Source organism: Syngnathus leptorhynchus, chromosome 4, assembly GCF_054491065.1.
Source record: "Syngnathus leptorhynchus isolate UIUO chromosome 4, UIUO_Slep, whole genome shotgun sequence".
NCBI lineage: Eukaryota > Metazoa > Chordata > Actinopteri > Syngnathiformes > Syngnathidae > Syngnathus > Syngnathus leptorhynchus.
Genome location: NC_141198.1, coordinates 17,230,970 through 17,254,229, shown reverse-complemented (window position 1 = coordinate 17,254,229; position 23,260 = coordinate 17,230,970). Strand labels below are relative to the sequence as shown.

Here is a 23,260-nt window from a genome sequence, read left to right as displayed (position 1 = left end):
CATTATTAACCACAATACCAATCTATAAGAAATGCAAACTTGATATAGATTTAGACATATTGAACCCAGGCGAGATGAAGAGATAACTTTTTCTATTAGGAGGAAATAAAAGCAACTTACCTGACCACTCCAAGTCCATGATTAATTAACGAGACGTTCTGACGGCTGAGGAAAACATGGATCAATACTCCTCCTTTCCTCTAATGGTGTATAAAAGTCCGTTATCCCTTCCGATTCGGCGGTGGTGGGATCCAAGGTAGTAACGTGAGATGGAGCGGGTACTCCATCTAAATAACGGGGGGACTGTGGCAAGTCAAAGTAACGGTTCTCCTCTCGCTTGCTCCACCGGTGTGCTGCGCACATGTGAGTGAAGAGCACCAAATACGCACACGGGAGCGCGCACGCTGACCCGGTCCAAAAGATTAGCGAGCTGTTGCGCGTGCACGTCCAGATCGTCTCGAAGTGGCTGAAGCTAATGAGACGCGATGTTAAATTTAATCCCCCCCCACGGGTTCGTCTGTTCAAATGTGTTTGGGGTTTTTTTTGGAGGCCAACAGCGCCACCGTGCGAAGCGAACGCGCACGTGTCACTGTAGTTGTTGCGATTAAACTTGGAAATAGAGGGAAAGGATGCCTTTGACACTGGCGCATTTCACCCCACAAAACAGAGATTTTTTTAATTGAATTTGATATTCTTTGTAGTAAGGGGGTGTTCACAGCAACAGGCGGTACAAAGATGTTGGCGTAATTTGCATTCGACGTCCAAATAGTGGACATTTATTTAGAAACATTGGGAAACCGAACATATTTTCAATGATTGACAGTTTTTTGTCAATTGATATTTTGTCATGAAAGAGTGGGCTTGTAAAGAAAATAGTTAAACCTATTATTATTATTATTATTATTATTATTATTAAATGTAGGAGTCGGAGCATTTTTCCGTCGACAAGTTGGTGGCAGTATAGGGCAAACAGACTTTTCTGCTTAATTCATATTCCACAAATGCAAAATTAATCACAGCCGGGTTTAGACTATAGTGAGGGTACACATCCAACATATTGTTTGCAAAGTAAATTTTGAATATATAGATATAGAACAAATAAAAAAAACCTGAGTTGCGTCTCTGACGTGATGAACGTCATGACGTCATGGTTTGTGTTGACGTGGCTGTGAGCGGCGGTAGCAGCGCAACAGTAGCTAGCATGTGTCGAAGGTATGCAAGGGAAAGGTGAGACTAAGGATTACCACTCGGAATCATGGATTTAACCGACTGATCGGTGTTCACGTATTCAGGTTAAAGTAATTGTTTACATCCCTCAAATGCGCCACTCTAAACTCGATTGCCGATCGATTAAATTGTGGTAACCTCGCAGCTTTGTTACGGTAGCTGACGCTTGTTAGCATTAGCTAAATCTCAATATGGTGTTTTAGTTTGCCGAAATTCTTTGCATATTTGATTTTAAAGCTGTTTGCGAGTTTATCGTAGGACTAACATTACAATCTGTGTACGTTATCTCATACAACCGCTGCATATTGAAGTTAAACAGTGATTAGCATCGGGCATGTTGTTTTTATTGTACACAACCTTGTTGTGTGAATTGAAGCTACGATCTGTCGTGTTTGTGTTACACAACATGTTACATGTCCTTGTTCGAACTGAAGGTTACTCAGTCTCATAAAACCTCCACGTCCTAGACACTGACACTGATAATTAGATGTGTTACATAAGCAGAAAGGCCCCATGAGATCTTACCTCAATGCCTTTTCTCTTTGACGTGGCACTAGTTATCAAAGCATTGTAAACGCACATTATATAATTTCATTCATGTCATGTTGAAAATGTTTCATAGTAGTATTGACTGACTCTCAATTTATGCTTCCTTTCCCCATTGCAGTGAAAATGACTAGTCGAGGCCAGCACTATGGCTTCCAGTCGGCCACCGTGGTTCAACCCTCCAACGGAGGTCACGCTTACCTGTTCGGGACCACCGGTTCCGAGAACGAACAGTCCGAAGAGGATGGAGAGAGCTACGAGCTTCGGCCACGCGGCAGGGAGAGGAATCGGAGGAGCACCTCCAAGGAGAGGATGGATGACATTGTCTACCTGACAAGAGACATCCAGGAGGGGGACACCCTGAACAGCATCGCCTTGCAATATCATTGCTCAGTAAGTTCGCGCTTACACTTGAATAAACGTGCTTTATTTGCACGTAGATCGTTATTTGTGATTCCATTGAAATAAATACATCCTTAAAGTTCATTCGGTGTCATGGGGCATAAGACCGCAATTGTTTTGTGTGTGCGCGCTTGAAGCGCTATCATGCAAGTGGTTATAAATTGGCTGACAAGAGGTGTGACAATTTCTCACCTGTGCCAAAATCGATCTGGCTTCTCATCTGAACTGAGCAATACTTAAAAAATCCAAACAGTGCACTTTGAGATGACATCATTGCATCTAGGGCGTAGCAACTGGATGTGCTTCCCGCATAACCACATACCACCTGCCTTATACACTTAAAGAAGACATCATCTCAAAATGATCAGGTCTCAGCACATTTGAGCGTTTCAACTCCACGTGCTTCCCGAATAACCGCATTCCTCACAGATGTTTGTCAAGTGATCTGTTTATTACTCATCGTTTTTGGAGCCGTCAGCTTATTTTATTTGACTTTAACGAAATTGACCTCACTGGAGCTCTTTTCTTGCTTTTAGGTGGCCGATTTAAAGCGCTCAAACAACCTCCTGACCGAGCAGGACTTTTTCGCCCTGCGATCCGTGAAGATCCCCGTCAAGCGCTTCAGCATGCTAACGGAAACTCACAACACTGGACCCCACAAACCCGCCTCTCCCGCCGAATCCCGACGCCCGGCCCAGATCCCGCCCGGCGCCGCCCTCCATATCGAGTCCTCTACGGACTCCTCCTCCACGGATAGCGTGGAAGGCTTTCTAATGGAGAAGGACAAGGACATCGAGCAACTAGTGAAATCCACGGGGCCGTCCAGGAGCGGCCTCAATGAGGTCGTGTCCTCGTTGACGCTCCAGATGAAGCCGGGGAAAACCGAGTACAAACTGACGGCGAAAAAGGACCCTTATTACGGAGCCGACTGGGGCATGAGGTGGTGGACGGCGGTGGTCATCATGCTGGTGGTTGGCATCATCACGCCCGTTTTCTACCTACTGTACTACGAAGTTCTAATGAAAGCTGAAGCGGGCCACCACGAGACCGCCGCAGATGTTCCCGGCCACGCGCTTTACGCGCACGACCACGATCACGTTCACCTAGATCGGAGTCACTCTGTAGCCGGAGCCTCGCAAAATGCTGGAGACGTGCCTCACCAAGCCCCGCAAGGACTCAAATTAAACAGCGCACCGCGCGCAAAGACATGACCAAAGTGCTTTTCACTATGACGCAGTGCAATCTTGAGAGGGAAAGTCACTTTTATACCTTTCTATTAATTTAACTGACCTGGATTTAAATGTTTCCATGCTGCTGCCTTTTGTCGTCTTTTCAAGTATCGACAACCACGATACATTTCCGCCACACCGACGTGTGGGAAAGTTTGAATTTAGCATCCGCACCCAATTTCAAACTGTTTTTGTAAGCCTACAGCTTAGCCAATGGCCAAGCCTCCTTTTTGTTTCCGTGACAACCAGGGGGTCAGTCTGAGCCTTGCAACAACATTGGCTTTTATGTGTGGGAGCAGATCCCAGAGCGTAGCAAAAAAAAAAAAAAAAAGGACAGCTTGGAGAGACCGTGAAAGTATTTTCATTCATAAATGCAGAGCTTCACCGTTTTTGTGAATTAACAGCTCCAATGAATTGTACGTTTGTTCAATGCCGCATAATAAATCAATTGGCAAAAATGATTGAGGAAAATTTAAATTTAGGACTATTAAGCCAATTGTACACTAATAGTATTAAAAAATCTTGAATTACCTTTCTAGATGTCGTCACCTTTAGATGGCCTGAAAGAGTACTGCTTTAAAAAAAAAAAAGAAATTCCAAGTTGGACAAAAATCCCACATTGAGGACATGTTTGAAGTCCTTTTACTTCACTTGTGTAGATTATGGAAAAGCATTTTCTGTTGACAGTATGTGCCTTTCAACCTGTGTAAATGTGCTTACAGGCTGGAGAATAAAATAAATATATTTTCAAACATTGCCAGTGTACATACACTTTGGCATTCCTTATTTACACAGCTCTTTAAATTATATTTCTTTCTTTGATTGTAAAAAAAAAAAAAAATTCAAGTTGAGGTAAGAGTCAATATGTTGCTTCACCATCCATATTGTCATCACTGCCTGCACCAAAGTCTTCACCGTTGTCAAAATAGCTTTCGATGTAGTCGTTGTCCTTCAAAAGAAAAAAAAATCTTAATTTTTTGTTTTCTGACCAAAAGGAACTTTGCCATAACATTTCAAAAGAACTTACCTCAACTTCTTCTTCTACATATTCTTCTTCTTCAATTTCCTCCTCACCGTCTTCATTTTTTTTGTCCTTTGGTTTCTCCTCATCTGATTTGTCATCGCCATCTTTCTTTTCCAGCTCCTGATGTGGTGACAAGAACAGTTAACACCAAGCAACTCGTCATTTTAACCCCCCCCCAAAAAAAAAACAGGAGAAATCCTACTCACGTCCAATTTGGTCAAGACTTGTGCTGCATCTTTGCTGGATATCTTCACGCTTTTCTTCTTAGCAACTGTTAAATTTAACCAAGCAAAAATCATTTTTCAAATCCTGACTAAATTTTATTTGAACTAGTCATTTATATTGTAGCTTAAAAAAAACGACCTGCTTTCACTCTGGTTTTCTTCTGGGGCATCAATTCCTTTGGGAAGACATTCCAATCTTAACATGAAGCATACAAATGATTAACATATATTGTCTTACTCCTGCCATAGGATATTAAAAAAATAATAATAAACCTGGTGTCCATTCGTCGTCATTTATCTGTTTCTGCTTCGAGTACCTCTCAGTGTATTTTTCCACATCTATTTGGAGGAAACAAGATCGTCTTAATTCTTGCCGCATTGTTTTTGACTGCAGGCGCATTTTTTCAAAGTTGGATCATTGCTCTTTGAAATCAGGTTTCAAAAGCACTCACCCGCCTTATTGGAATGAAACTTGATGTGAGGCTTCCGCTGCATGGTTCCCCTCATCTCCTGTTTGAGAGCCAGCATGTAGTCCTCATCCTCACCAGCCTTCAGGGGGACTGGCTTGAAGTCTGTGGGCTAGATATCAACCAAATGCAATTACTACAATACAATTCTTTCCATTATCACGTTGAAGTCCACAATCAGATTTTGCTCAGATAAATTCCTAATTAGACTTGAATGAGAATCAAAAAGCTGAAAGTGTGTGTGTGTGCTCGTGTAGTAAAGACTTACTGGAAAGAGTGGATGGGGCCCCACCCTGGCTTCTGGCATGTTGCCCCTGCCAATGCCTAGTGCGTCAATGTTGAAGGTGAACGCAGCCACCCCACGACCCTTCCCCGCCATGGCTGTAGACCACCTCTACACCTGCACCTCACACGTATGATGTCATCTTAGTCATGCACTTGCAACAAGAGAAAACATGTTACATACTTACCAAAGAGGCGTTAAGTGTTGTCAGGATAGCCCAGAAGTATAAAGTCTTTAATTTGGAGATGTAGTTTGTGATACGCGTCCGCTTTACGTTTGTACTTATACACTTTTAGTCATTACATTGACAACAGTAAGCTTTGCTAACACAGTAGCCGGTGTCCGCGTGTGCTCCACAAGCTTTATAAAGTCCCCTCCCCATTGCGTAGAGATACGTTATTTTTTCAGCCAATAGGCGCCGGCGTGATTCTTCTTCTCTTCCGCATCTTTGTCCAATCACAACGCTCTCCTCCTTCACGGGTGTGTCAGCTGTCTGGCCGCGGCTTTAACCTCAATGAAAACATCAAATCGCCGAAGCTAGCGAGTCGAAAATTAAGGTGACAGCTCGATTGGTGCCTCATCCACGCGTGGAACGTGCATGAATTGGGATGTCCGCGACCGACTGGTACGCTCACAAGTCTCTCGGAGACGGTGTCTACTGGATCCAGGAACGGTTCTTCCAGTCGCCGAACCGGGCTAATATATGGCTGCTACGAGGCTCCCATCAGGACGTGGTGATCGATACGGGACTCGGGTTGAGGAGCCTTCCGGATTACATCGATACCATGGGGTTGCTGGGCAAGGACCCTCAGCGGAAGAACCCGCTGCTGGCCATCGTCACCCACGCCCACTTCGACCATTCGGGCGGCCTGCATCAATTCCAACAGGTGGGCGTCCACAGCGCTGAGGTGGAGGCTCTGGTCAACGGGGACAACTACGAGACGGTCACTTGGCTCCGTGACCATGAGATAACCGAACTTCCCAGTCCTGGCTGGAGGGCCAGGCAATATAGAGTCAAGGCCGTGCAGCCCACGCACATCTTGCAAGAAGGTAAGAGTGGGTCTCGAGCAGGGGGGGCTGGGGATGCTATTTCTTCTTCCTTTTGGCACGACTGAGCTGGAGCCTCTCCCATCTGATCTTGAGCGAGTCGAGGAACACGCTGAACTGGTTGCCAGTATATTCGCAGCAGCCAATTTCATAGCTGGATATTTTCACTTTTACATCGACACTTCTACCTTCCCCAGCACCTATGGAAATCAAGGTCTACAAAAAACCTGCCACAATTTTCTTTCATATCAACAATACATCCACTGACAATGGGGCCGTTATTATGATTCCCACATAACAACATGGGCGAAGAAATAAAAAAATAACTCTGGACTCTGATCGGAAAAAAAAGCTTCCACCCTTTCTTTAAAAGCGTTACGGTCGATGAAAATGCTATTACGCATCTAATAGATGCACTACGAAAGTACAGGAGCGTCTTCACTTCCTCCGGCAGAAAATAATCAACATTCATTCTCGTGAAGGGTTTGCGGACAGGTGCAAAGAGGACAACCAAGATGGGTCATTTCGACCCCACACACACACACACAGGCAGGTTCTGCTGTGTCAGAATACTGCAGTGCAGCTGGACCCTTTCCTGATGTGTGTGTGTGTGCCAGGGGGGGGAGTTGGACATGTCACCTAGTAGCAGAATCAGAGAAACAATCAATTTGGTCTGGTGCCTAGGTGACGTCATCAACCTGGGCGACAGGCAGCTGACGGTACTTCACATGCCAGGCCACTCCCGAGGCAGCATCTGCCTCCACGACGGCGACAACAAGCTTCTGTTTAGCGGCGACGTGGTGTACGACGGCTCCATGATCGACTGGCTGCCCTACAGTCAGGTCGGCGATTACATCAGCAGCTGCGAGCGCCTCATGGGCCTGGTGGACAGCGAACAGGTAACAACCGCAACCGTTCCAAATCGACTCCACTTTCTCATTCAAATTCCATGTCCCAACAAGGTGGATCAAGTCCTGCCGGGTCACTACAACACCTTCGGTGCCAAACGCCTCCACCGCATCGCCAGTTCGTACATCAGTCGAGCGGGAACGTGTAACGGGAAGCTGTACACTTGGGCCTGGAGGACGGCGTCCACCGTGGCGCTCGGGGTGACCCACCCGCGTCGTAGCTGCTGATCGGACGCACACGTGCACTGAACAATTCTTCAATAATGGTTGCCAAACGTACATGTTGCCATTGGATCACTTAAATGAAGCGTATTGATCAATGTGATGCTCTGATGATTTGAATATGTTTTGCCTGGGGTTAGTATACAGTAACTTGTTGTTGTTTTTTTTTTTTAAATCTAATGTATTGCACTTGTGAAGTTATAATAGCACAAGCACTGAGGTATTGAAGCAACGTCAAGATGGCCGTAGTACTTGTCTATGCATCCAATCCCACATCTGCTACCTCCCATGTTTGTAACAGTGCTTTATACTATTGAAGGCTCGGCTGACAATAAAGCCTCTGTCCAATACCTTCCTTTTTGGCACATGATTTACATACTTTTCATCTTCAGTCGCTGTCGATTTAACTCGTTTGTCGAGGTCTAATGAAGAAAAAACACGAAGTTGAGAGGCGTGTGTGAATTAAAATTTGGAGTTGAATTAAAGCCAATTGAGGAAAATGTAAATTGAAAACGATATACATTTTTGGGGGGGATAAAGCATTGCTTAGATAATATTCAATACTAACAAGAAAAAATGAATGTAAATTGATAAAGCATTTTATTATTATTAATTTTCTATTCACACATTTCTCATGTCTCCTTTGATGGCGTACATGCAGAAACACAAAGGCTGCCGATACAAGTCAATTCAATCTGTGATGGTGACAGATAATTGTCAGTCTAGCTGCAAATCATCCACAATGATGGAACACAAAGATCGAGCTTATTGGTGAAATTTAAGTACAGTAACAAATGCCACTTACAAGCATTTGATAATTAGATTTTCAGTAAAAAGGGGCAAAATGGATGTCTGAACTGAACTGATAAAGAATGCTTCAATAACAATAAGAAATTTAGAATGTGGCTCTAATCCCCCTTCATCAAATAAACAGATTTTCTCGTTTGAAGCAATCACAGTAATGACCAGTGCAGTTGAATTCAATTCAATTGAACGGCTTATGATAATTGAATCATCTTAAATCGTTGACATATAATTGCCAAATCATGAATAAAGGATAAAAATAGCAACAATATAACCCGGTGGAGTGACAGCAGATCATACTTGTTTGTGAATATTCTTAAATAACGACATATCACAGTATTTGAAAGGGTGTCCAGACTTTTTCTTCCAAGGGCCGCATGCTTAAAAATTCAAACATGCTAAAACCAATCCAACCGTGTCGGTGAACACGATCAAGCAATTCTAATTTGCCTTTATATATTACTGTATTGTATACACATTTGAATTACACGAGAAGTCTGTGCTAAAATGACCTTTGACACCGGGCAGAAAGTGGATTAGCTGCTGTACCTTAATTAATTTAGTCCTTGTAGTGTTATAAATACACATTTAGCAGACATGTGATTGGCGGGAAAAAAAGGAATGAGAGATGAATCAACTTCTTCTTCCGCTCTGCCACCAAGTTTGGGAAAAAAAAAGTGCAGTGGTGCCCTTCCCGAGGCAAACGTTAGCTTTAGTATATCGTATGACGTGGGCCGAAAATGCCCCCCCCCCCAGACCGTAGTTTGGACACCTTAGCTTTAAAAGTCTTCCACCACATGCTCACTTGCAATGAAAGCAGACATACACTTGTATGTGTTAGAAAAAAAAAATTCATTTCGTCCCGACAAAACTGCCAGTCAATGAACAGAGGAGACGTGAGTCAAAAGTAGCTTCCAGTTTGAAACGGGGAAAGGTGGACGGGTGCTCCCAAGCAGCGTGAGCCCAAATGTCTCAAAGTAGCTCCCATTGATTGTCACTAGTCTCGCTTCCTCGGCTCGAGGTCACACCTGACTTTGGAGCCAGTTGCGGGGATCCAGTCTGGCCCTGAGGTTCCTGAGGCTGCGTCTGGCCGGCGAAGGCCGCGAGAAGGCGGCGCACTCGGACGTCTCTGGGCTGTGTCCGCCCTCGCTGTTGCTGGAGCTGCTGCTGGAGGTGGAGCCGGACAGCGCCGTCTGCGAAGGGGGAGGCCGGCAGGTGTAGTGGAAGGGGCCCCCTCCTGCGTAGCCCCTCCCCCGCAGCGTGCTGAGCTTGGCATCCAGCGAGAGCGTGCGCGGCCGGTGGCGGGACGGGGACGACAGGGAGAAGCCCGGCGAGGGCTCGGGCCAGCCGTGGTGGCGGGAGCACGGGCTGGTACTGTAGTGGCTGTCGCTGTCTGACGTCAGGCTGGCGTTGGAGGACAGCGGAGCCCGCGGGGGGACGGCGGGGCTCCGGGTGAGGCGCTGGGGGTCGAGGGGGCCCGCCAGGCGGGAGCTGCAAGGATGAGGGGGGCCGGCGCTTTTGGGGTGGTTCTCCTCAAACAGGGACATCCAGGTGGGTGAGGTGCCCAGCTGGCTGCGCAGTGCCAACTCCTGCATCCTCCGGGCCAACATGTCCGACACGTTGCTGCCGAACTCGTCCGAAGACTCAATAACTGGAGAAGAGAGGCGAGGACGCCGTCATCGCTGAACTCTTTTTTTTTTTTTTTTTTTTAACACCCTCTAAAAAAAGTTGCATTTCACTTATTTTCTACTGAACATTTTGATTGGACATGAGTCATTCTATATGTGTTAGTTTGTTTAATACTGTGTGTATTGTTGGAAGCCACTAAAAAAAAAACAAAAAAAAAGACAAAATAATGAAACTCGACTTGACTTGAAGTGGACTACTTGCATGAATGAATGAATTAATTCATGAATGAATGAGACACTGCTGCTTTGGTTAGTTAGCATGTTGTGCTAATTCCGTGGTGACTATTTCTTGTTATTTTTGTCGGTGGATCCATTTAATTGATTGAACACACCCAAAAAAAAATTCTTGCTGCTTGTTACTGTAAAATAATAAAAATCGCTTGTAGTCAAGAGTCCCTTTTTTTCCCCCCCTTCATTTACGTGGGTCATTTATGTCCTATTTTTTCCCATTCCTTGTAAAATGACGCAACTAAATTGGACATGATCACATAGGCTCCTCCTACTCCTGCTACGTCACCTGTCGTTGTAATAGGATGAGAGAAGTGCACGAATCTCGGCGGACACGGCATTGTCTTGCAGCAGAAGACCCTCACAGGAGGGAGCGGCAAGGGGGGCTGCCGGCGGTATTTAGGAACAGCCAAGAGGGGGCGAGACGAGGAGGGAGGAAAGACACAAAAGGATGGGGAAGTGGGCGGAGTTTGGCCAATGAAAACATGTTGGAGGGTCAAAAGAAAAAGGTCAAGGACACAAAGGGAGTGAAGAGCACACGGGGTCAAAAGGAGCAGAGAAAATAGGACAGCGTGAGTCACAGAGTCAAGTCTGAGTGCGAAACAGAAAAGCAGATTGTTACGCGGAAGAGATCGGACACGCCACGACTTCATGCGCCATTACGTGCAAACGTCGTACCCATTTCGTGGTAGAGGGAGCCCTGCTTCGGCGTGACGGGGGTTGGTTTCCGTGGCGACGGCTGTTCAATTTTCATCAAGTCATCACAGCACTGCTTCCACTGACCTGTGTGGTGGAAATGGAGACATGGTTTTTTTTTTTTCCTCCCCACAAGGGTTGACACAAGTTTGCCCTTGAGAAGGACACCGTGATTGTTACGGCACAGTCAAGATTGGGGGCGGGGTTTAAAGATGAAATAATCCGAGGTAGTTCTCACTCATGTCGTAGAAGTGCTGCCAGAAGGCCTCCATCCACCTGTGAGTCTCCTCGCGACTGTCCGTGGTGAGAACGTGTGTGACGTCTTCGCCTCCGTACTGGTTGCTGATGCAAACATTTTGAGCTTTACCCTGAGCGTCCTTCTCAGACACGCGTATCCTCGTCTCCTGAAGTCATTCAGAGAAAAAAAATAAACATGCACAAAATGACTCAATTTTCATCCAATTGCCCTTGTGGAATCCTTTCCAGATGTATTTAACAGAGCCACTAGATGGCAGTGTTGCGCCGTTAATTTTTTTTCCCCCCTTTCTGACAAAAGATCAACTTTGCTGTGGTTCAGCTGTGTTGAAAGACAAGAAGCGTCTGCCTGCGTGAGTCACAATGGAAATACTGAGATGCCCCGCCTCCCAGACATCCACGTCACACATGATTACTATATTTATCACAAATACAAGAACTGATGATGAGAGGGTCGGTATGAGTCATGAAGATTGTCAACAGTGTTGAAATGACACCAGATTATGAACATATTTTTTTTGGGGGGGGGGAAAGGTCACGCATTGTAAAGCACATAAGAGACAATGTGATGTTTAGTTTCGGACCTTGCTGATGGCGATGGTGAAAGCCGGGTCCACGCCACCGTCCTGGACGTCTTCTTGTCGTTGGTAGCAGGAGAGGCTGGTTCCTTTCAAGACGGCGTATACTTTGGTCCAACTGGGGGGGCCGCCACCCAACTGCTTTTATGACACAAAAAGGATTTGCGTGAACACGTTGACCTCAACGAGGGAGGGTGAAGCTCGGAATGAACAGCGGGGAAAATTGAAAAGCAGACACAAAGGAGTACATTTTGCTTTCAACTTACCGACACTTTTAAAGGTCCGCTCATCATCTGCTGGGTCATACATTGAGGCTGGGCTGCCAGACGGCAACACACGCTTCCATAGAGAGGCAGCCAGTACGAGCACTCTTCTACACACGGGCGCAAATGGACAGCGTTAATACGCCAAAGTCAGCCCACGACAATGTCGCCGAGGTGCAAAACAATGGCAGCTGCAGGCTGTGTGGCACCAATGAAAATTTTTACAAGACAGCTGAAGAGTAAAACACCCGGGCAGCCTTGTTATCGCTTCAGCTTTACACTATAGTCAACAGCCTATATTGCTGCGACCTTGACGATGGCGGTCTGTCAGAGAGTATGGGAGGGGAGGGCAGGGGGAGTGATGCAGCAAAATGATGAAGAGTGCAGCCGGGAAGCCAAACAAAAGCTTGACAAAACCAAGAAACGACATGGACAATTTGGCAGAGAGGAAAAAGACAATGTCAGAGCGACGGAGGCGGACGCTCACCGTTGCCCGAGATGGTGAGGTCGTGCGTTCGGAAATTGTCCTGGGCGTGTGACAGCGACAGGGTGGTATGAGCCAGCAGGTGGTACTTGGGCCCCCTGTTGAGAGATGATTCTGACATTTATTCAACTTAAATTGGACTTATTTATTTCTGATTGATGTATTTGTTTGTTTATTAATTAAATTTCATTTATACAACTGTTAAAATTGATCACCTAAGCATCTTAAACAATGGAACCATTCTGTCTTGCGCCACCCATTTGATAACATACTCGGGTGGTAGATTTAAGAATTTGTGATGGAAATGCCATTTTTTTTATAGTAGGCCAAGGTCTGCCGTCACACTTACGGTACGGAAGGAACGGGCAGCAGAAGAGGCGAGGCCCCTCCATTGCTCACTGGGCTGCAGGGCCCAGGCTCCATGGCCGCCCGCAGTTTCTTGCCGGCCGAGCGACCCAAGGACGAGCTCAGCTTGCTGGCTAGCTTCCTAGGCGTGCTCCCTGCGGAGAAGTCGTCTTCTGAGCAGCAGCTGTACAGCTCCACGCGCAGCTCGAAAGCAGGGCCGGCTTCACCGCTACCAGAGAAAAGACCGTCGGTGAGCACGATTTGTCGGCTTCCCGGCTCCGGTTGAGGGAAACTTACAATACGATGGTGTTGTCGAAGCAAATGTCGGTGAGCGTGCGGTCCACTATCACCATGTCCGTGTCGAAAATGTCTCCTCCTAACTGCAGCAGGCAAAACACTGCGCAGCGATGGAGCTCTGCAAAAGAGAAGCACAGTTAGTACCATTTCTGTTATGGAAGCAGTTTTTCTGTGAAAATATGAAAGCCATCTTTCCATAGCACAAACCCCGACGGCCCCTTAATGTGCATGCGTCATCGCGCGGTCATTGCGCAACGGCGGCTCCTCACCTCCTTTGTTCTTGAAGTACTCGGTGTCTTTCCACATGAGAGGTATACGCAGATCTGTCACGACAACGACACGCCAGGATTAGATGGTCATCACCGTGTTCGGAGATCAACCACAGCACACCACACCACGGCGTGCTCATGTAAGACATAAGTCACTCATTGGCTTAATCAACAGCTCGAAAGAATCTAATCTAGTCCCCCCCCCTTATTATTGCCGTGCTCCCTGCCGTGATTTATGTCACCATGAGACAAGCGGCGCTCTCCACTCGATAATCATTTGTTTGCTTTCCTCGCTGGCGATGCGATGGGCGGAGTGAGCGCGTCAGCACGCTCACCGCGGTCAATAAACGGCCAAGTATGCACTCGTGAAGAGTCGTTCTGGCGGAATCGAATTACACTACGCGTGATCAAAAATCTATTGTCCGTCCGTTCGTCCGTCCGTGGGTGATGCATATGTGATGCGCTATTAATCAAACTTGCCCGATATGGCCACTTTTCCTTTGCACGGCAGTCGGTCGTCCATGGGCCCGGCGTCGGACGACCTCCGCGTGGCCTTCTGCATGACCTGCGCCTCCTTCATCTTCTGTAACTCGGACATGTAGGCCATGATGCGGGTGCTGCACGTCTGCAGGCTCTTGGCCGCTTCCAAGGCCTGGTCTCGCTGCGAGCAGGCGGCCAGCAGCTTGCAGGCCCCGTCGCGCATCCGGATCTCGTGGTCGATTTTTTTCTGGATGTCGCTGTCCTACGGGAAGAAAGAAATAATAATAATAAAAAAATATATATATCAAAATATTTACTAAAAAAGAATCTAAAGTTGATATTTTTCGACATGCCGTTCGCTAATAAACCGTGGGTTAAAATAAACTAATCAATCAACTAGTGAGTCCGTTTGGCACTTAGCATGGAGCCTACCCCCTGTCGAGCAGTCACCTAGGTGCTAACGACAAAATGGCAACATGCACGTCGAAGAATGTCAAATCATCACCGTGTCTCCAAAAGTAGAAAGTTGCACTCGAAGCAGTTTTGGAAATAGCATGCGACGACCGAGTACTAAAATCTAGCAAATCTATAATTGAAGTAAATCAAATATTTAGCAGACATACAAAATGCGTGTTGCTTTACCCACAAGCTGGTGTGTGTAACCAACGCTGTTAAATTCTTAACGTGGGCAAAAATACAAACCCACAAGCTGCTTTCGCCTTGCCTAGCCTAAAATGAAATAATTAATAACAAATAAAAAATCCCTTTATAATGAACCCTGGGACTAAATACACAATATTTAATAATAGGCTTCCTCCTACGATGACCAAATGGGCTCAAATCCTCATACAAAAACTTTTAAAAGTAGACAAAGAGGCAAGAAAATGTGATCTGGAGTGACCTTGAGACGCAGTTGAAAAGAAACGGAGGAAAATTTGAATAAAACAAATGTGAGTGCAGTTGTTAACTCAGCTGTCATTTTGCTGCCTGCCTGCGTGTGAGCCTGTTTACTTCAACGCAGACAATTAATCTCTTGCTTTTTCTCTCTCTACGTGCTTGGGCTCCCTTGACTCCAACTTTTCTCATCCATCCTCGTCCTCTTTATGCCTTCAAAATGAATTTTTCATTCTTTTCATTTCAGCGTTTGCTACTTCCCATGCTCATTTTCTTGTCCGTAGCTCATCAGTTTCACTGGAGCGTCCTCAAAACCCTTCTTCTCTTCTCTTCTCTTCTCTTCTCTTCTCTTCTCTTCTCTTCTCTTCTCTTCTCTTCTCTTCTCTTCTCTTCTCTACCTGCCAGTATGAATCCATCCCGCTTGTTGTTCAGTGACGGGCTCAGTGAGAGAGGGGAGAATGTTCTTGCTTCGACAAAGTGAACTTTTAAATTGGCTCTGCATGACAGCGGACGCTTCCAAAAGGAGCAGTAAATCACAGAAAAAAAAAATAAAATCAAAATATAGTCTCTGCAGGCAGAAAGGCCAAACCACTAAACACTGTGATTGCAACGTGCAATGGAGTATCAGATGAAACTGCATGTAACCAAAATGTAAACACAAACTTGAATTTGCAAACAATCTATGGCTAAATGTAAAGAAGTACTTTCATTTACAACTGCAGATGGAGCACAACAACTTTCATACCCATTTTTCCTACAAGTTGTCACATTTAAGAAAGTCCCGATACTCAAGCTTCAATTGTGGGAGTTTGCCAATACTGACATTTGGACAATTCTTTGCATATTTCCCTTCAATGTATTCTGTGACACACATTAGATCCACTTCAACAAGCTAACGCGAGCTACACTCCAATTTCCAATCTCCGATACGTCGGTCATGTAGTAGCTGAACAGATAATATGCCAAAGCCTAGCTCAGACTGTATCAGGATGAGTCCAGTTGGAGCAGGTTTAAGCGTGACCCGCGTGATGCAAACGTCCGGTATTTATAGAAGCTTAATTAGCGGGCTTTTCCTTGCGGGCACCTCAGAATAGAAGAGAAAATAGCCAGGATCTCACACGAAGCCTTCAAGCGAAAATACCAGATGATAATTCTTCTGGTCACATTGAATAGCAAGCAACACTTTTTCGCTAAATGTTGATACCAGATGGTCACATGTTCAGCGACCTCTCCGTCCCCCCCCCATCTGGTCATGTCGTCTTTGTGTGTTTGTGTCTACTGGTGTGATCTTACGCACCAACACACATCTACGCAAACATACAAGTGTGGCTTGGGGATCTGACGCCCTCGCAGATGGCATGTAATGGATTTTTTTTTTTACAACCCTGAGTAGAATTCCCGGTTAGATCGCTGACCCTTGAACTTTGACCTGTATGCCTTGACCGTCTTAAATAAATGAAATTCCTCGGTTCATTGAAGTAAGACTCTTTTCCCACAGTGGAAATAAACACGTCTGAGATACTTTATGCTGGCTTTCAATCAGCCAGCCACAATTACGTGCCTCGCCTTCCTCTCCACCCTCTTCCTCTGACTTCCTGTTTGGCGAAGCTGAGCATCAAATGTCAGCAGAAACAGGAGAGAGCAACTCAGACAAACTTCAGACATGATTCAATTGTACTTTGTAGCTAAGCTTCTGACAAAATTCCCAAACAGAGTTGCCAATGAAAGAGGCTTTTTACAAACGCTCATTGAGAAATCCTAATGGCCGTACTGTCTGATGGCTACGAGGTAATTCATCAATTAAGACACTGTGGTGCGCCATTATAAGCCGATTACTCGTCTTTTTCTACCAAAGTCAAAGAGAAAGTTTGGAGAAGGCAGCACGTCGTCGGATTTCTTTCACGCTTGCTGAGAATATCCACAGGTGGGAAGATACTGGAAAAGATTTTTCTTCACTCAGCCTCCCGCTGAGCGTGTCCAGTGTGTTCTTTCTCAAACGTATCAAATGGACCGGAATGGCCGTGATTGACAGCTCTCAGTACAACAAGCCGGTTTGCACCTCTGATAGAAATGCTGGAAAGTCTCGCCTAGCCTCAGAGCGATTGCTGCCAAGAGGGGGCGCTGCAGGAAAAAAAGGGGATGCTATAATGAGGAAGGGGGGGGCTACAAAGGGGGAAAAAAAATGTGGGCCGGTTGTCTTCCAAGCCCAACATTTGCCAAGCGAAGCACATTTGAAGAGCTCTAATGAGCGGACGCTTGCAAATCAGCTCGTTTAACTCCCCCTGCCAATTGATAGTTTCAATTCACACAAGTGCCAAGCTTTTCTACGCTAATTACCTCGGATGGCCAAACGAGCATTTACAATCTATCTATCGAGTTAGCCATAGTGCAACATACTGAAAATAAAATATCGATGTTTAAGATTGTATACAAAATAAAGTTCCAAGAATTGCAAGCCTAGCAAAATAAAAGGGACTCCATAATCCCACTGCAAGCAAAACAATATTGAGAATTGTTGGATAGTATAAGATACGGAAATGCAGTCATTTATTCCAAGTCGCTTTTTCTAGCCAAAGGCCCCGGCAGTTTTGAAGCTGCTTTTATTGCGCTCCATAATTCATAACTGTTAGTACCGTTGCCTTATTTAGAATATACGGGCCACATGTGTTAGGAAGCACATGTGAGAGCAGCTATGTAGACGCTTTTGTCTGGCAGGAAGGTGAACGGAGCCAAAGACGCCATAATGACAGAGCGCCATACCTTGCCAAGCTAGTATTTGTGTGTGTGTGTGTGTGTGTGTGTGTGTGTGTGTGTGTTTGACTCACTATCGACTTGCAATAGCCCTAGAGTCAAAGTAGGCAATTAGAATATTCATGAAGCCGGAGTTTGAGATGCACATCACTTGAGTGACCCTTTTAATAAGCGAATATTCAGGCGCTACTGTAAGTATATGCATTTAAAAAAAAAAAAAAAGGGGGGGGGGTTTCCTTGCCAAGAACCTTCGAGTAGAAGATTTTTTTTTTTTTTGGTACTGATGATAAAGCTGAAGAGCATTATTGCAAAAGGTTGGAGCGCTGACATCAATTAAAAGCAGAAAAGTAAAAGGATGAATTATTGACACACATGAAGAACACCGTGTAACCTGAGACAATTATCGAACTCTTTTTCCACTCTCCGCCACTTAGGAGCCCAAAGAGCCTGCTCTGATTACTGATGCTCCAGATTCAGTCCGAACAATGCCGTGTTGGCCTAATTGCTCCTAAAGCGACACATTTCTTCTCAAAAAAAATCAAGCATCACAGACGAGAGGTCAAAGGTGACATTCGTGTGATAATAGACAGGCGATATGATTATATATGGTGTATATTAAAAAGCTGCAGTGCTAGAATTTGATCACGTGACCCAGCACGAGATTAAATGGGCCGGGCGTGACGCCGCACGCTTCTTGCGCATATCGGTAACACAAAAGGTAATTCGGCTGAGCCAACAGGAACTGGTGGTCAAATAGCTTGGTGTAGATAAGTGGCAGTTGAGCGTCTGCTTGCTCAGATAAAGCAGATAGCGAGTCAAACCGAGGTCGGTTCTGATCCGCTGCTTCAGCTGTAGATAGATAACCAAGCGTGCGGGTTTGTCGCTCCTGTGGCCGCCTCGTTATCACTCCTCGGCCAAAATGGAGTTCTGTCTTTTTGCACGCGACATTTGCTTTATGGCTAATGAGGAAAATCTGAAGTCATACATTCAGTTTGGGTTATGGAAATAATGCTTACAATTAAATGATTAACTCCAAGATGAAATTATTTTCCTCTTAATTCATTATTGTTTGAATAAAATAAAGAAAGCGGAAGACAGAGGAGGCCGGGGGCACAGAGTTAAACCCGTTCACATTCCTATCATTAAAAAAAAAAAAAAAAAAACTCCAGCCTCGAGCAGCTGTAAACAAATGCTCCAAAAAAGATATGAGTACAAACAAGTTGTATCTATTGATTGTTGAAAAAACAGCTTTCATGAAGCAATAGAGTAAGGCAGTTTATTTATTTATTTGTTATTATTTTTTCCCACAGAGGAAAAGCCTGCATGTCTCCAAGTGACTCTAATTGTTTAAGACATTTTTTTTTGGGGGGGGGAGTTGCGCAACCTCTAGATTAAATTCCAACACAGTGTTCCGCTTCTCCTTCAGAAATGTGCCAATGGGATTGCGTTGCCCGGCAACCCTTCACCTCTTCTCCAAGAATTGCTCGAGGTTTACAACAAGAACTGTACGTACTGTATATTAAAGAGAGAAGAAATGACCTCCACTGCATCCAGAAAAAAAAAAAAAACTTGCATCCACGTGGTTGCAGCAGGGGGAGGGACAAAGAAGAGCAGAGACAGCACTCCAGATATTTATCTCCATAGCTATCCGAAGAGGCAGATCTACTGACAGCCAGTGCGGCTTCTCTGCAGTGAGCGGTTATCGATCCATTCTGGCTCTTGCAGAATTTGCAGACACAATGAAAAGCAGCATTCAAATAAATTGCAGGAATGGCTTCATGCAATCAAGTGGCGCGGACCTCGAGTGTTGTCGCATCAAAAAAGACGAGACGTCGTGGCACACGGGTGACCTTTTCACAACTAATGAGCCAGCATGCTTGTGGTTGTAACACACGCAGCTGCATTCCGGGAATAGAAAGATCACGTCAAGCTCTGATAATTTATGGATGATGCTGACAGACGTGGGCTTTAAAAAAAACAACAGGAGACATTCGTGTTTACGGCTGGCTAAGAGCCAACTCGGAGCTGGCGGTCGCTGACACCCACGTCACTCACCCGGGGCCAGGCTTGCAATTTTACAAATACAACAAGGATAGGACAAATAAATTGATTCTTCTGATGACACACATAAATGCTAATTAGAGGAGGTTGTGCAAAGCCACAAGTACACTCGGACATTTCAGAGGCCCCTTCGAGGGATTCGTTGGACGCCTGTAAATTCAAAAGGTTAACAAATGGATTCTGACATAACAAGCTTTTCCACATGACACCATCATTGTTTTGGTTTGGAAAATGCGTGTTAAGCGGTGCACGGGAGCAAAACGAAATGTACCCTCAGATAAGTCACGTGTTTACATGTAGGCTAACCAAAAAAGTATTCAAAGTATTCCAGCAAGCAAATTGATGCATATTTGCAGCCTTTGGCACATGACATCGTATCATCATTTTTTTTTTTTGCAGAAGTGAATCAACTAGTACCAATTTGGAAAGTGTAAAAATATCGCAAGGAAACAAGTTTGTCTTGCAAGTGTCAATTCACACATGGTTGTGAAGACTATTGCCACGCTTGAGCGTGGCAATCGTGTCAAAGTTGGCCGAGCGCCTAATCACCCAATCAACTAATGAAGAGGGCACAAACGCGGCACTGGCAGTCCACGTGGGTCACGCAACGTGTGACGTGGTCGATGACAAGTGACAGAGATTTTCCACGCAGCCAGCAGTAGCAGCTCAGTGGAAGACTTTGTCAAGGAATAAGAAAACCAAAAGCTTACCGCTTGGTTGTTCGTGTCGTTCATGGTGTCGGGCGCTTTACGCAACAAACGTCCCGCAATGTGGAAATAACTCGGATGTCCGTTTTGTGGAGAACACAGCAAGAATCTTAAGTGCTCATTCAAATCAAAATGTTCAAATCCGTCGGTGAGCTCTTTAAATCGTTACGGATCTCCAAATTCCACGCAGTCGCTCATTTGCGTAAAAAGGCGCTCCATCGTGCGGGTCGTCCTCTGCGCCGACATCGTGTTTGCTTAAGTCCCAACTGTTCCTCGGTTCCGTTCTGACTCCCCCCACTCTTTCCCCTCACACACATTCACACGCGTAAAAAGCGGCAGCCGGAGGAATACAAGGGGGAGGATAAAGAGTGACCGACGGATGGACCAACCAAGAGGCTTTTCTTGGATGGGCGGGCGGGCGGGTGTGAGCACGCTGAGGAGTGACCCCCCTCCCCGCTTCACAGATGCATTCAGGGACAGCTCGAGTTCCTTAAAGGGCACAGCAGGTGTTGGCAGCACTTGAAAAAGTCTCTCTGCACACTGGCGTGTCTATTTTGCATTCATCAATTCATTGGCTCCTCTTCCAACATGGGTGGTCAAATATCTCATCGAAATGCATATAAGGGAGCAAAATGGCACATTGGAGAAAAAAAAAAGACGTCTGTTATATATTCCCCATTTTATTTTAAGCAGTGACTCAACTTTTTGGGGGTAAGTATGACGTATGCTCAATTACCATTTCCTCCATTCTCAGGATTGCGTTTACTCAATGAAGTTTATTTTGTTAGCTTTATACTTAAAATTATTATAGTGAGTCACTCATGATTTTGTACAGTTTTGATCCCCCCACCCCTTTTTTTTTTTTTTAACTCATTCCTGCCACAGATTGTCCACAGCAAATAAGCCAATGTGATTTGATGTTTGTTTGTTTTTTACTAGGAACTGTCAGATGCTCAGACCAAAGTCAGATGTGTTGTCATACCATGAGTTGACTCTCGCCTTTTCTGGTGCACTGAAGCACACAAATGCTGCAGCATTTCTTTGGAACTGTTGGTCAACTGGTCCACAATTTGATTTGCACACCAGTCCTAGAACTTTCCTGACAGACTTCATCAAATCACAATCAATTAAATGTAAGCACCATCTTCCAACAAGAAGACAAGTTGCACAAATAATATCAGCGCCGGTTTAATTGCTACATAGGCAACGCATGTAATTACTGACAGAGTAGTTAGTCATCCTTCTGGATAAAAATACAAACTGTCATGCGTTCGCTCACGGGCTGAACCATGTGAGCGCGCTGCCAAATGGTTGTGCAACGATACGCTTGGCCTTGTCAACTCCTGATGCACCATTTGTGTTAAGGTTGAAAAAACGGCATGGGAAATCTTTGAGTGTGGGAATAAACAGGATTTAACAGAAGAATCAGCTGACTTGGAGCTGGCCTGGAGGAAATCCACACTGGATAAAAATCGAATAGTGTCTGAAGTGTCATTTCTAAAAACACGAGGAGACAGTAGTCACACTCGTATGCCACAAGAGGTTTTACGATAAAAGACACTTAGTAAACAAGTGTTCAGCAACATGGAGAATTGCTGCGAGTTGTTTGTGTCGGAGCGGTGAAATAAGAGATGCAAGCAGATGACATGTAGGAGGGATGAGGATGGAGGAGGAGAGTACATCTCGGCCGTTTGATAACATATCTGTGCAAAATGTTCTGGAAGAGTGCAGCGGTACATTATTGAATCATTGTTCCATCATAATGAAAAGCAAATTGCTATATTATGTAAAATTGGGTATATTGTTTTTAATAGGATGGCAATATTGGTTAGCTAGTCTGCGTTTGAATCTTCCTCCAAACTCCAAAATCTCCATGACCTGTTTTTTGGGGTTCCACAAGGTTCAATTTTAGGACCACTGCTTTTATTCTTTGTATTTATGTTTTTTTCCATTGTTTTGCTGATGATGATAGTTCAAATCAGTATCCAGCATTTTTTTTCCACCTATCCATAAACAACTGATAAATAATTTGTAAAGTTGTAGTACAAATCAAAATCTGAATACCTTCTGTTAAACCTATTACAAATGGATTCCTACTCCTACTACATGAAAAAATGGACAGTGTGCCATCATCCCTACGAGTCGGACGACGCACGGAACCCATACAAGATGCGGCTTGATAACGTCGGATTTAGAGCTGTAAATATACCGCCTTTAATCGGATTAGGGTTTCATCGGCAGGTAGCTGCTCCGAGCGAGCGAGCGTCCTGAGAACAATTTACACTCACAGTTCAAGGCAGGTGTTGAGGAATAAAGCATGCAGCACACAGTGGTGCTATATCTTCTCGTACAAGAATCTGGATGAGGAGACGTGATGGATGAATGAATGAACACCATACTCATTCACTGTCTTGACTAGCGCATTTTCCCAGGATGTGAGGCAATTCCTTGACTCTCCACTCCAACCCTCCCTCCCTCCCCCTTCCTCTCCGAGTCTACTGCCTTTCCTATTGAATGGCAAACAAGAGAGCAGTGCTTCCTCTCAGCAACTGCTGCACACCCTAATGGCCGATTTCTTAACACACCACTAATCCCTCTCACAGTTGTTGTTTTTTTCCTTCCCTCTCCCATTTCTGTGCGTAGTGATAAAATCTTAATTCTAATCATGACCCACGGGTGTGACTATACTGTAAATAAGCTTAGCCAAATTCACATTTTCGGGTGCCCTCGGGTGCCTTTGGAGACAGAAAAGGCTTTTTTTTTTTTTTTTTTTGGTTTTCGGCAAGTCACCCTTCATGGGAGAAATGTGGCAGTAAATAAAAAGAATTAGGTTTTGAGCCCACATTTGAAGCTAGATCAGCATTGAGGGCATTTCAGCATT

The 23,260-nt window shown here is 45.1% G+C and overlaps 5 protein-coding genes across 10 annotated transcripts in view; 2 read left to right on the top strand and 3 right to left on the bottom strand.

The window, feature by feature from the left end:
* Positions 1 to 318, bottom strand: part of adgrv1 (adhesion G protein-coupled receptor V1) — a 60,639-nt gene extending 60,321 nt beyond the window's left edge. Inside the window, exon 1 of the mRNA XM_085908811.1 lies at positions 121 to 318. Coding sequence (XP_085764937.1) covers positions 121 to 139 — 19 coding nt within the window. The 5' untranslated portion in view covers positions 140 to 318. The remainder of the gene's footprint in view (positions 1 to 120) is intronic.
* An 818-nt stretch (positions 319 to 1,136) lies between these two features.
* lysmd3 (LysM, putative peptidoglycan-binding, domain containing 3) lies at positions 1,137 to 4,160 on the top strand. Of its 2 annotated transcripts, none has more exons than XM_085910702.1 (3): positions 1,137 to 1,227; positions 1,895 to 2,166; positions 2,712 to 4,160. In XM_085910702.1, the coding sequence occupies exons 1-3, from the start codon at positions 1,215 to 1,217 to the stop codon at positions 3,384 to 3,386; spliced, it is 960 nt and encodes a 319-aa protein (XP_085766828.1). In that variant the 5' UTR covers positions 1,137 to 1,214; the 3' UTR covers positions 3,387 to 4,160. The 2 variants fall into 2 exon arrangements, with proteins under 2 accessions (XP_085766828.1, XP_085766830.1); XM_085910704.1 differs by having other exon boundaries at positions 1,157 to 1,292.
* polr3g (polymerase (RNA) III (DNA directed) polypeptide G) lies at positions 3,872 to 5,765 on the bottom strand. Its single transcript, XM_085910705.1, has 8 exons — positions 5,590 to 5,765; positions 5,388 to 5,519; positions 5,105 to 5,231; positions 4,926 to 4,991; positions 4,792 to 4,848; positions 4,635 to 4,699; positions 4,432 to 4,548; positions 3,872 to 4,353 (listed from the first exon to the last, which is right to left on the bottom strand). Exons 2-8 carry the CDS (start codon positions 5,496 to 5,498, stop codon positions 4,264 to 4,266), a joined length of 633 nt encoding a protein of 210 aa, XP_085766831.1. The 5' UTR covers positions 5,499 to 5,519; positions 5,590 to 5,765; the 3' UTR covers positions 3,872 to 4,263.
* Positions 5,766 to 5,854: 89 nt separating this feature from the next.
* On the top strand, positions 5,855 to 7,919 carry mblac2 (metallo-beta-lactamase domain containing 2). Its single transcript, XM_085910348.1, has 3 exons — positions 5,855 to 6,452; positions 7,134 to 7,348; positions 7,412 to 7,919. Exons 1-3 carry the CDS (start codon positions 6,011 to 6,013, stop codon positions 7,583 to 7,585), a joined length of 831 nt encoding a protein of 276 aa, XP_085766474.1. The 5' UTR covers positions 5,855 to 6,010; the 3' UTR covers positions 7,586 to 7,919.
* Positions 7,920 to 8,160: 241 nt separating this feature from the next.
* The window catches only part of rtkna (rhotekin a), a 33,642-nt gene continuing 18,542 nt past the window's right edge, over positions 8,161 to 23,260 (bottom strand). For 2 of the 5 annotated variants that reach the window (XM_085910720.1, XM_085910722.1), the window contains exons 2-11: positions 13,967 to 14,228; positions 13,487 to 13,540; positions 13,218 to 13,335; positions 12,925 to 13,149; positions 12,579 to 12,673; positions 12,095 to 12,201; positions 11,835 to 11,969; positions 11,234 to 11,399; positions 10,978 to 11,082; positions 8,161 to 10,034 (exon numbers count right to left, since the gene is read on the bottom strand). In XM_085910720.1, the coding sequence (XP_085766846.1) occupies positions 9,406 to 10,034; positions 10,978 to 11,082; positions 11,234 to 11,399; positions 11,835 to 11,969; positions 12,095 to 12,201; positions 12,579 to 12,673; positions 12,925 to 13,149; positions 13,218 to 13,335; positions 13,487 to 13,540; positions 13,967 to 14,228 (1,896 nt within the window). In that variant the 3' untranslated portion in view covers positions 8,161 to 9,405. Of the gene's footprint in view, positions 10,035 to 10,977; positions 11,083 to 11,233; positions 11,400 to 11,834; positions 11,970 to 12,094; positions 12,202 to 12,578; positions 12,674 to 12,924; positions 13,150 to 13,217; positions 13,336 to 13,486; positions 13,541 to 13,966; positions 14,229 to 20,382; positions 20,741 to 23,260 lie in introns of those variants that run through there. The other 3 variants (XM_085910723.1, XM_085910724.1, XM_085910721.1) reach the window with 3 other exon arrangements.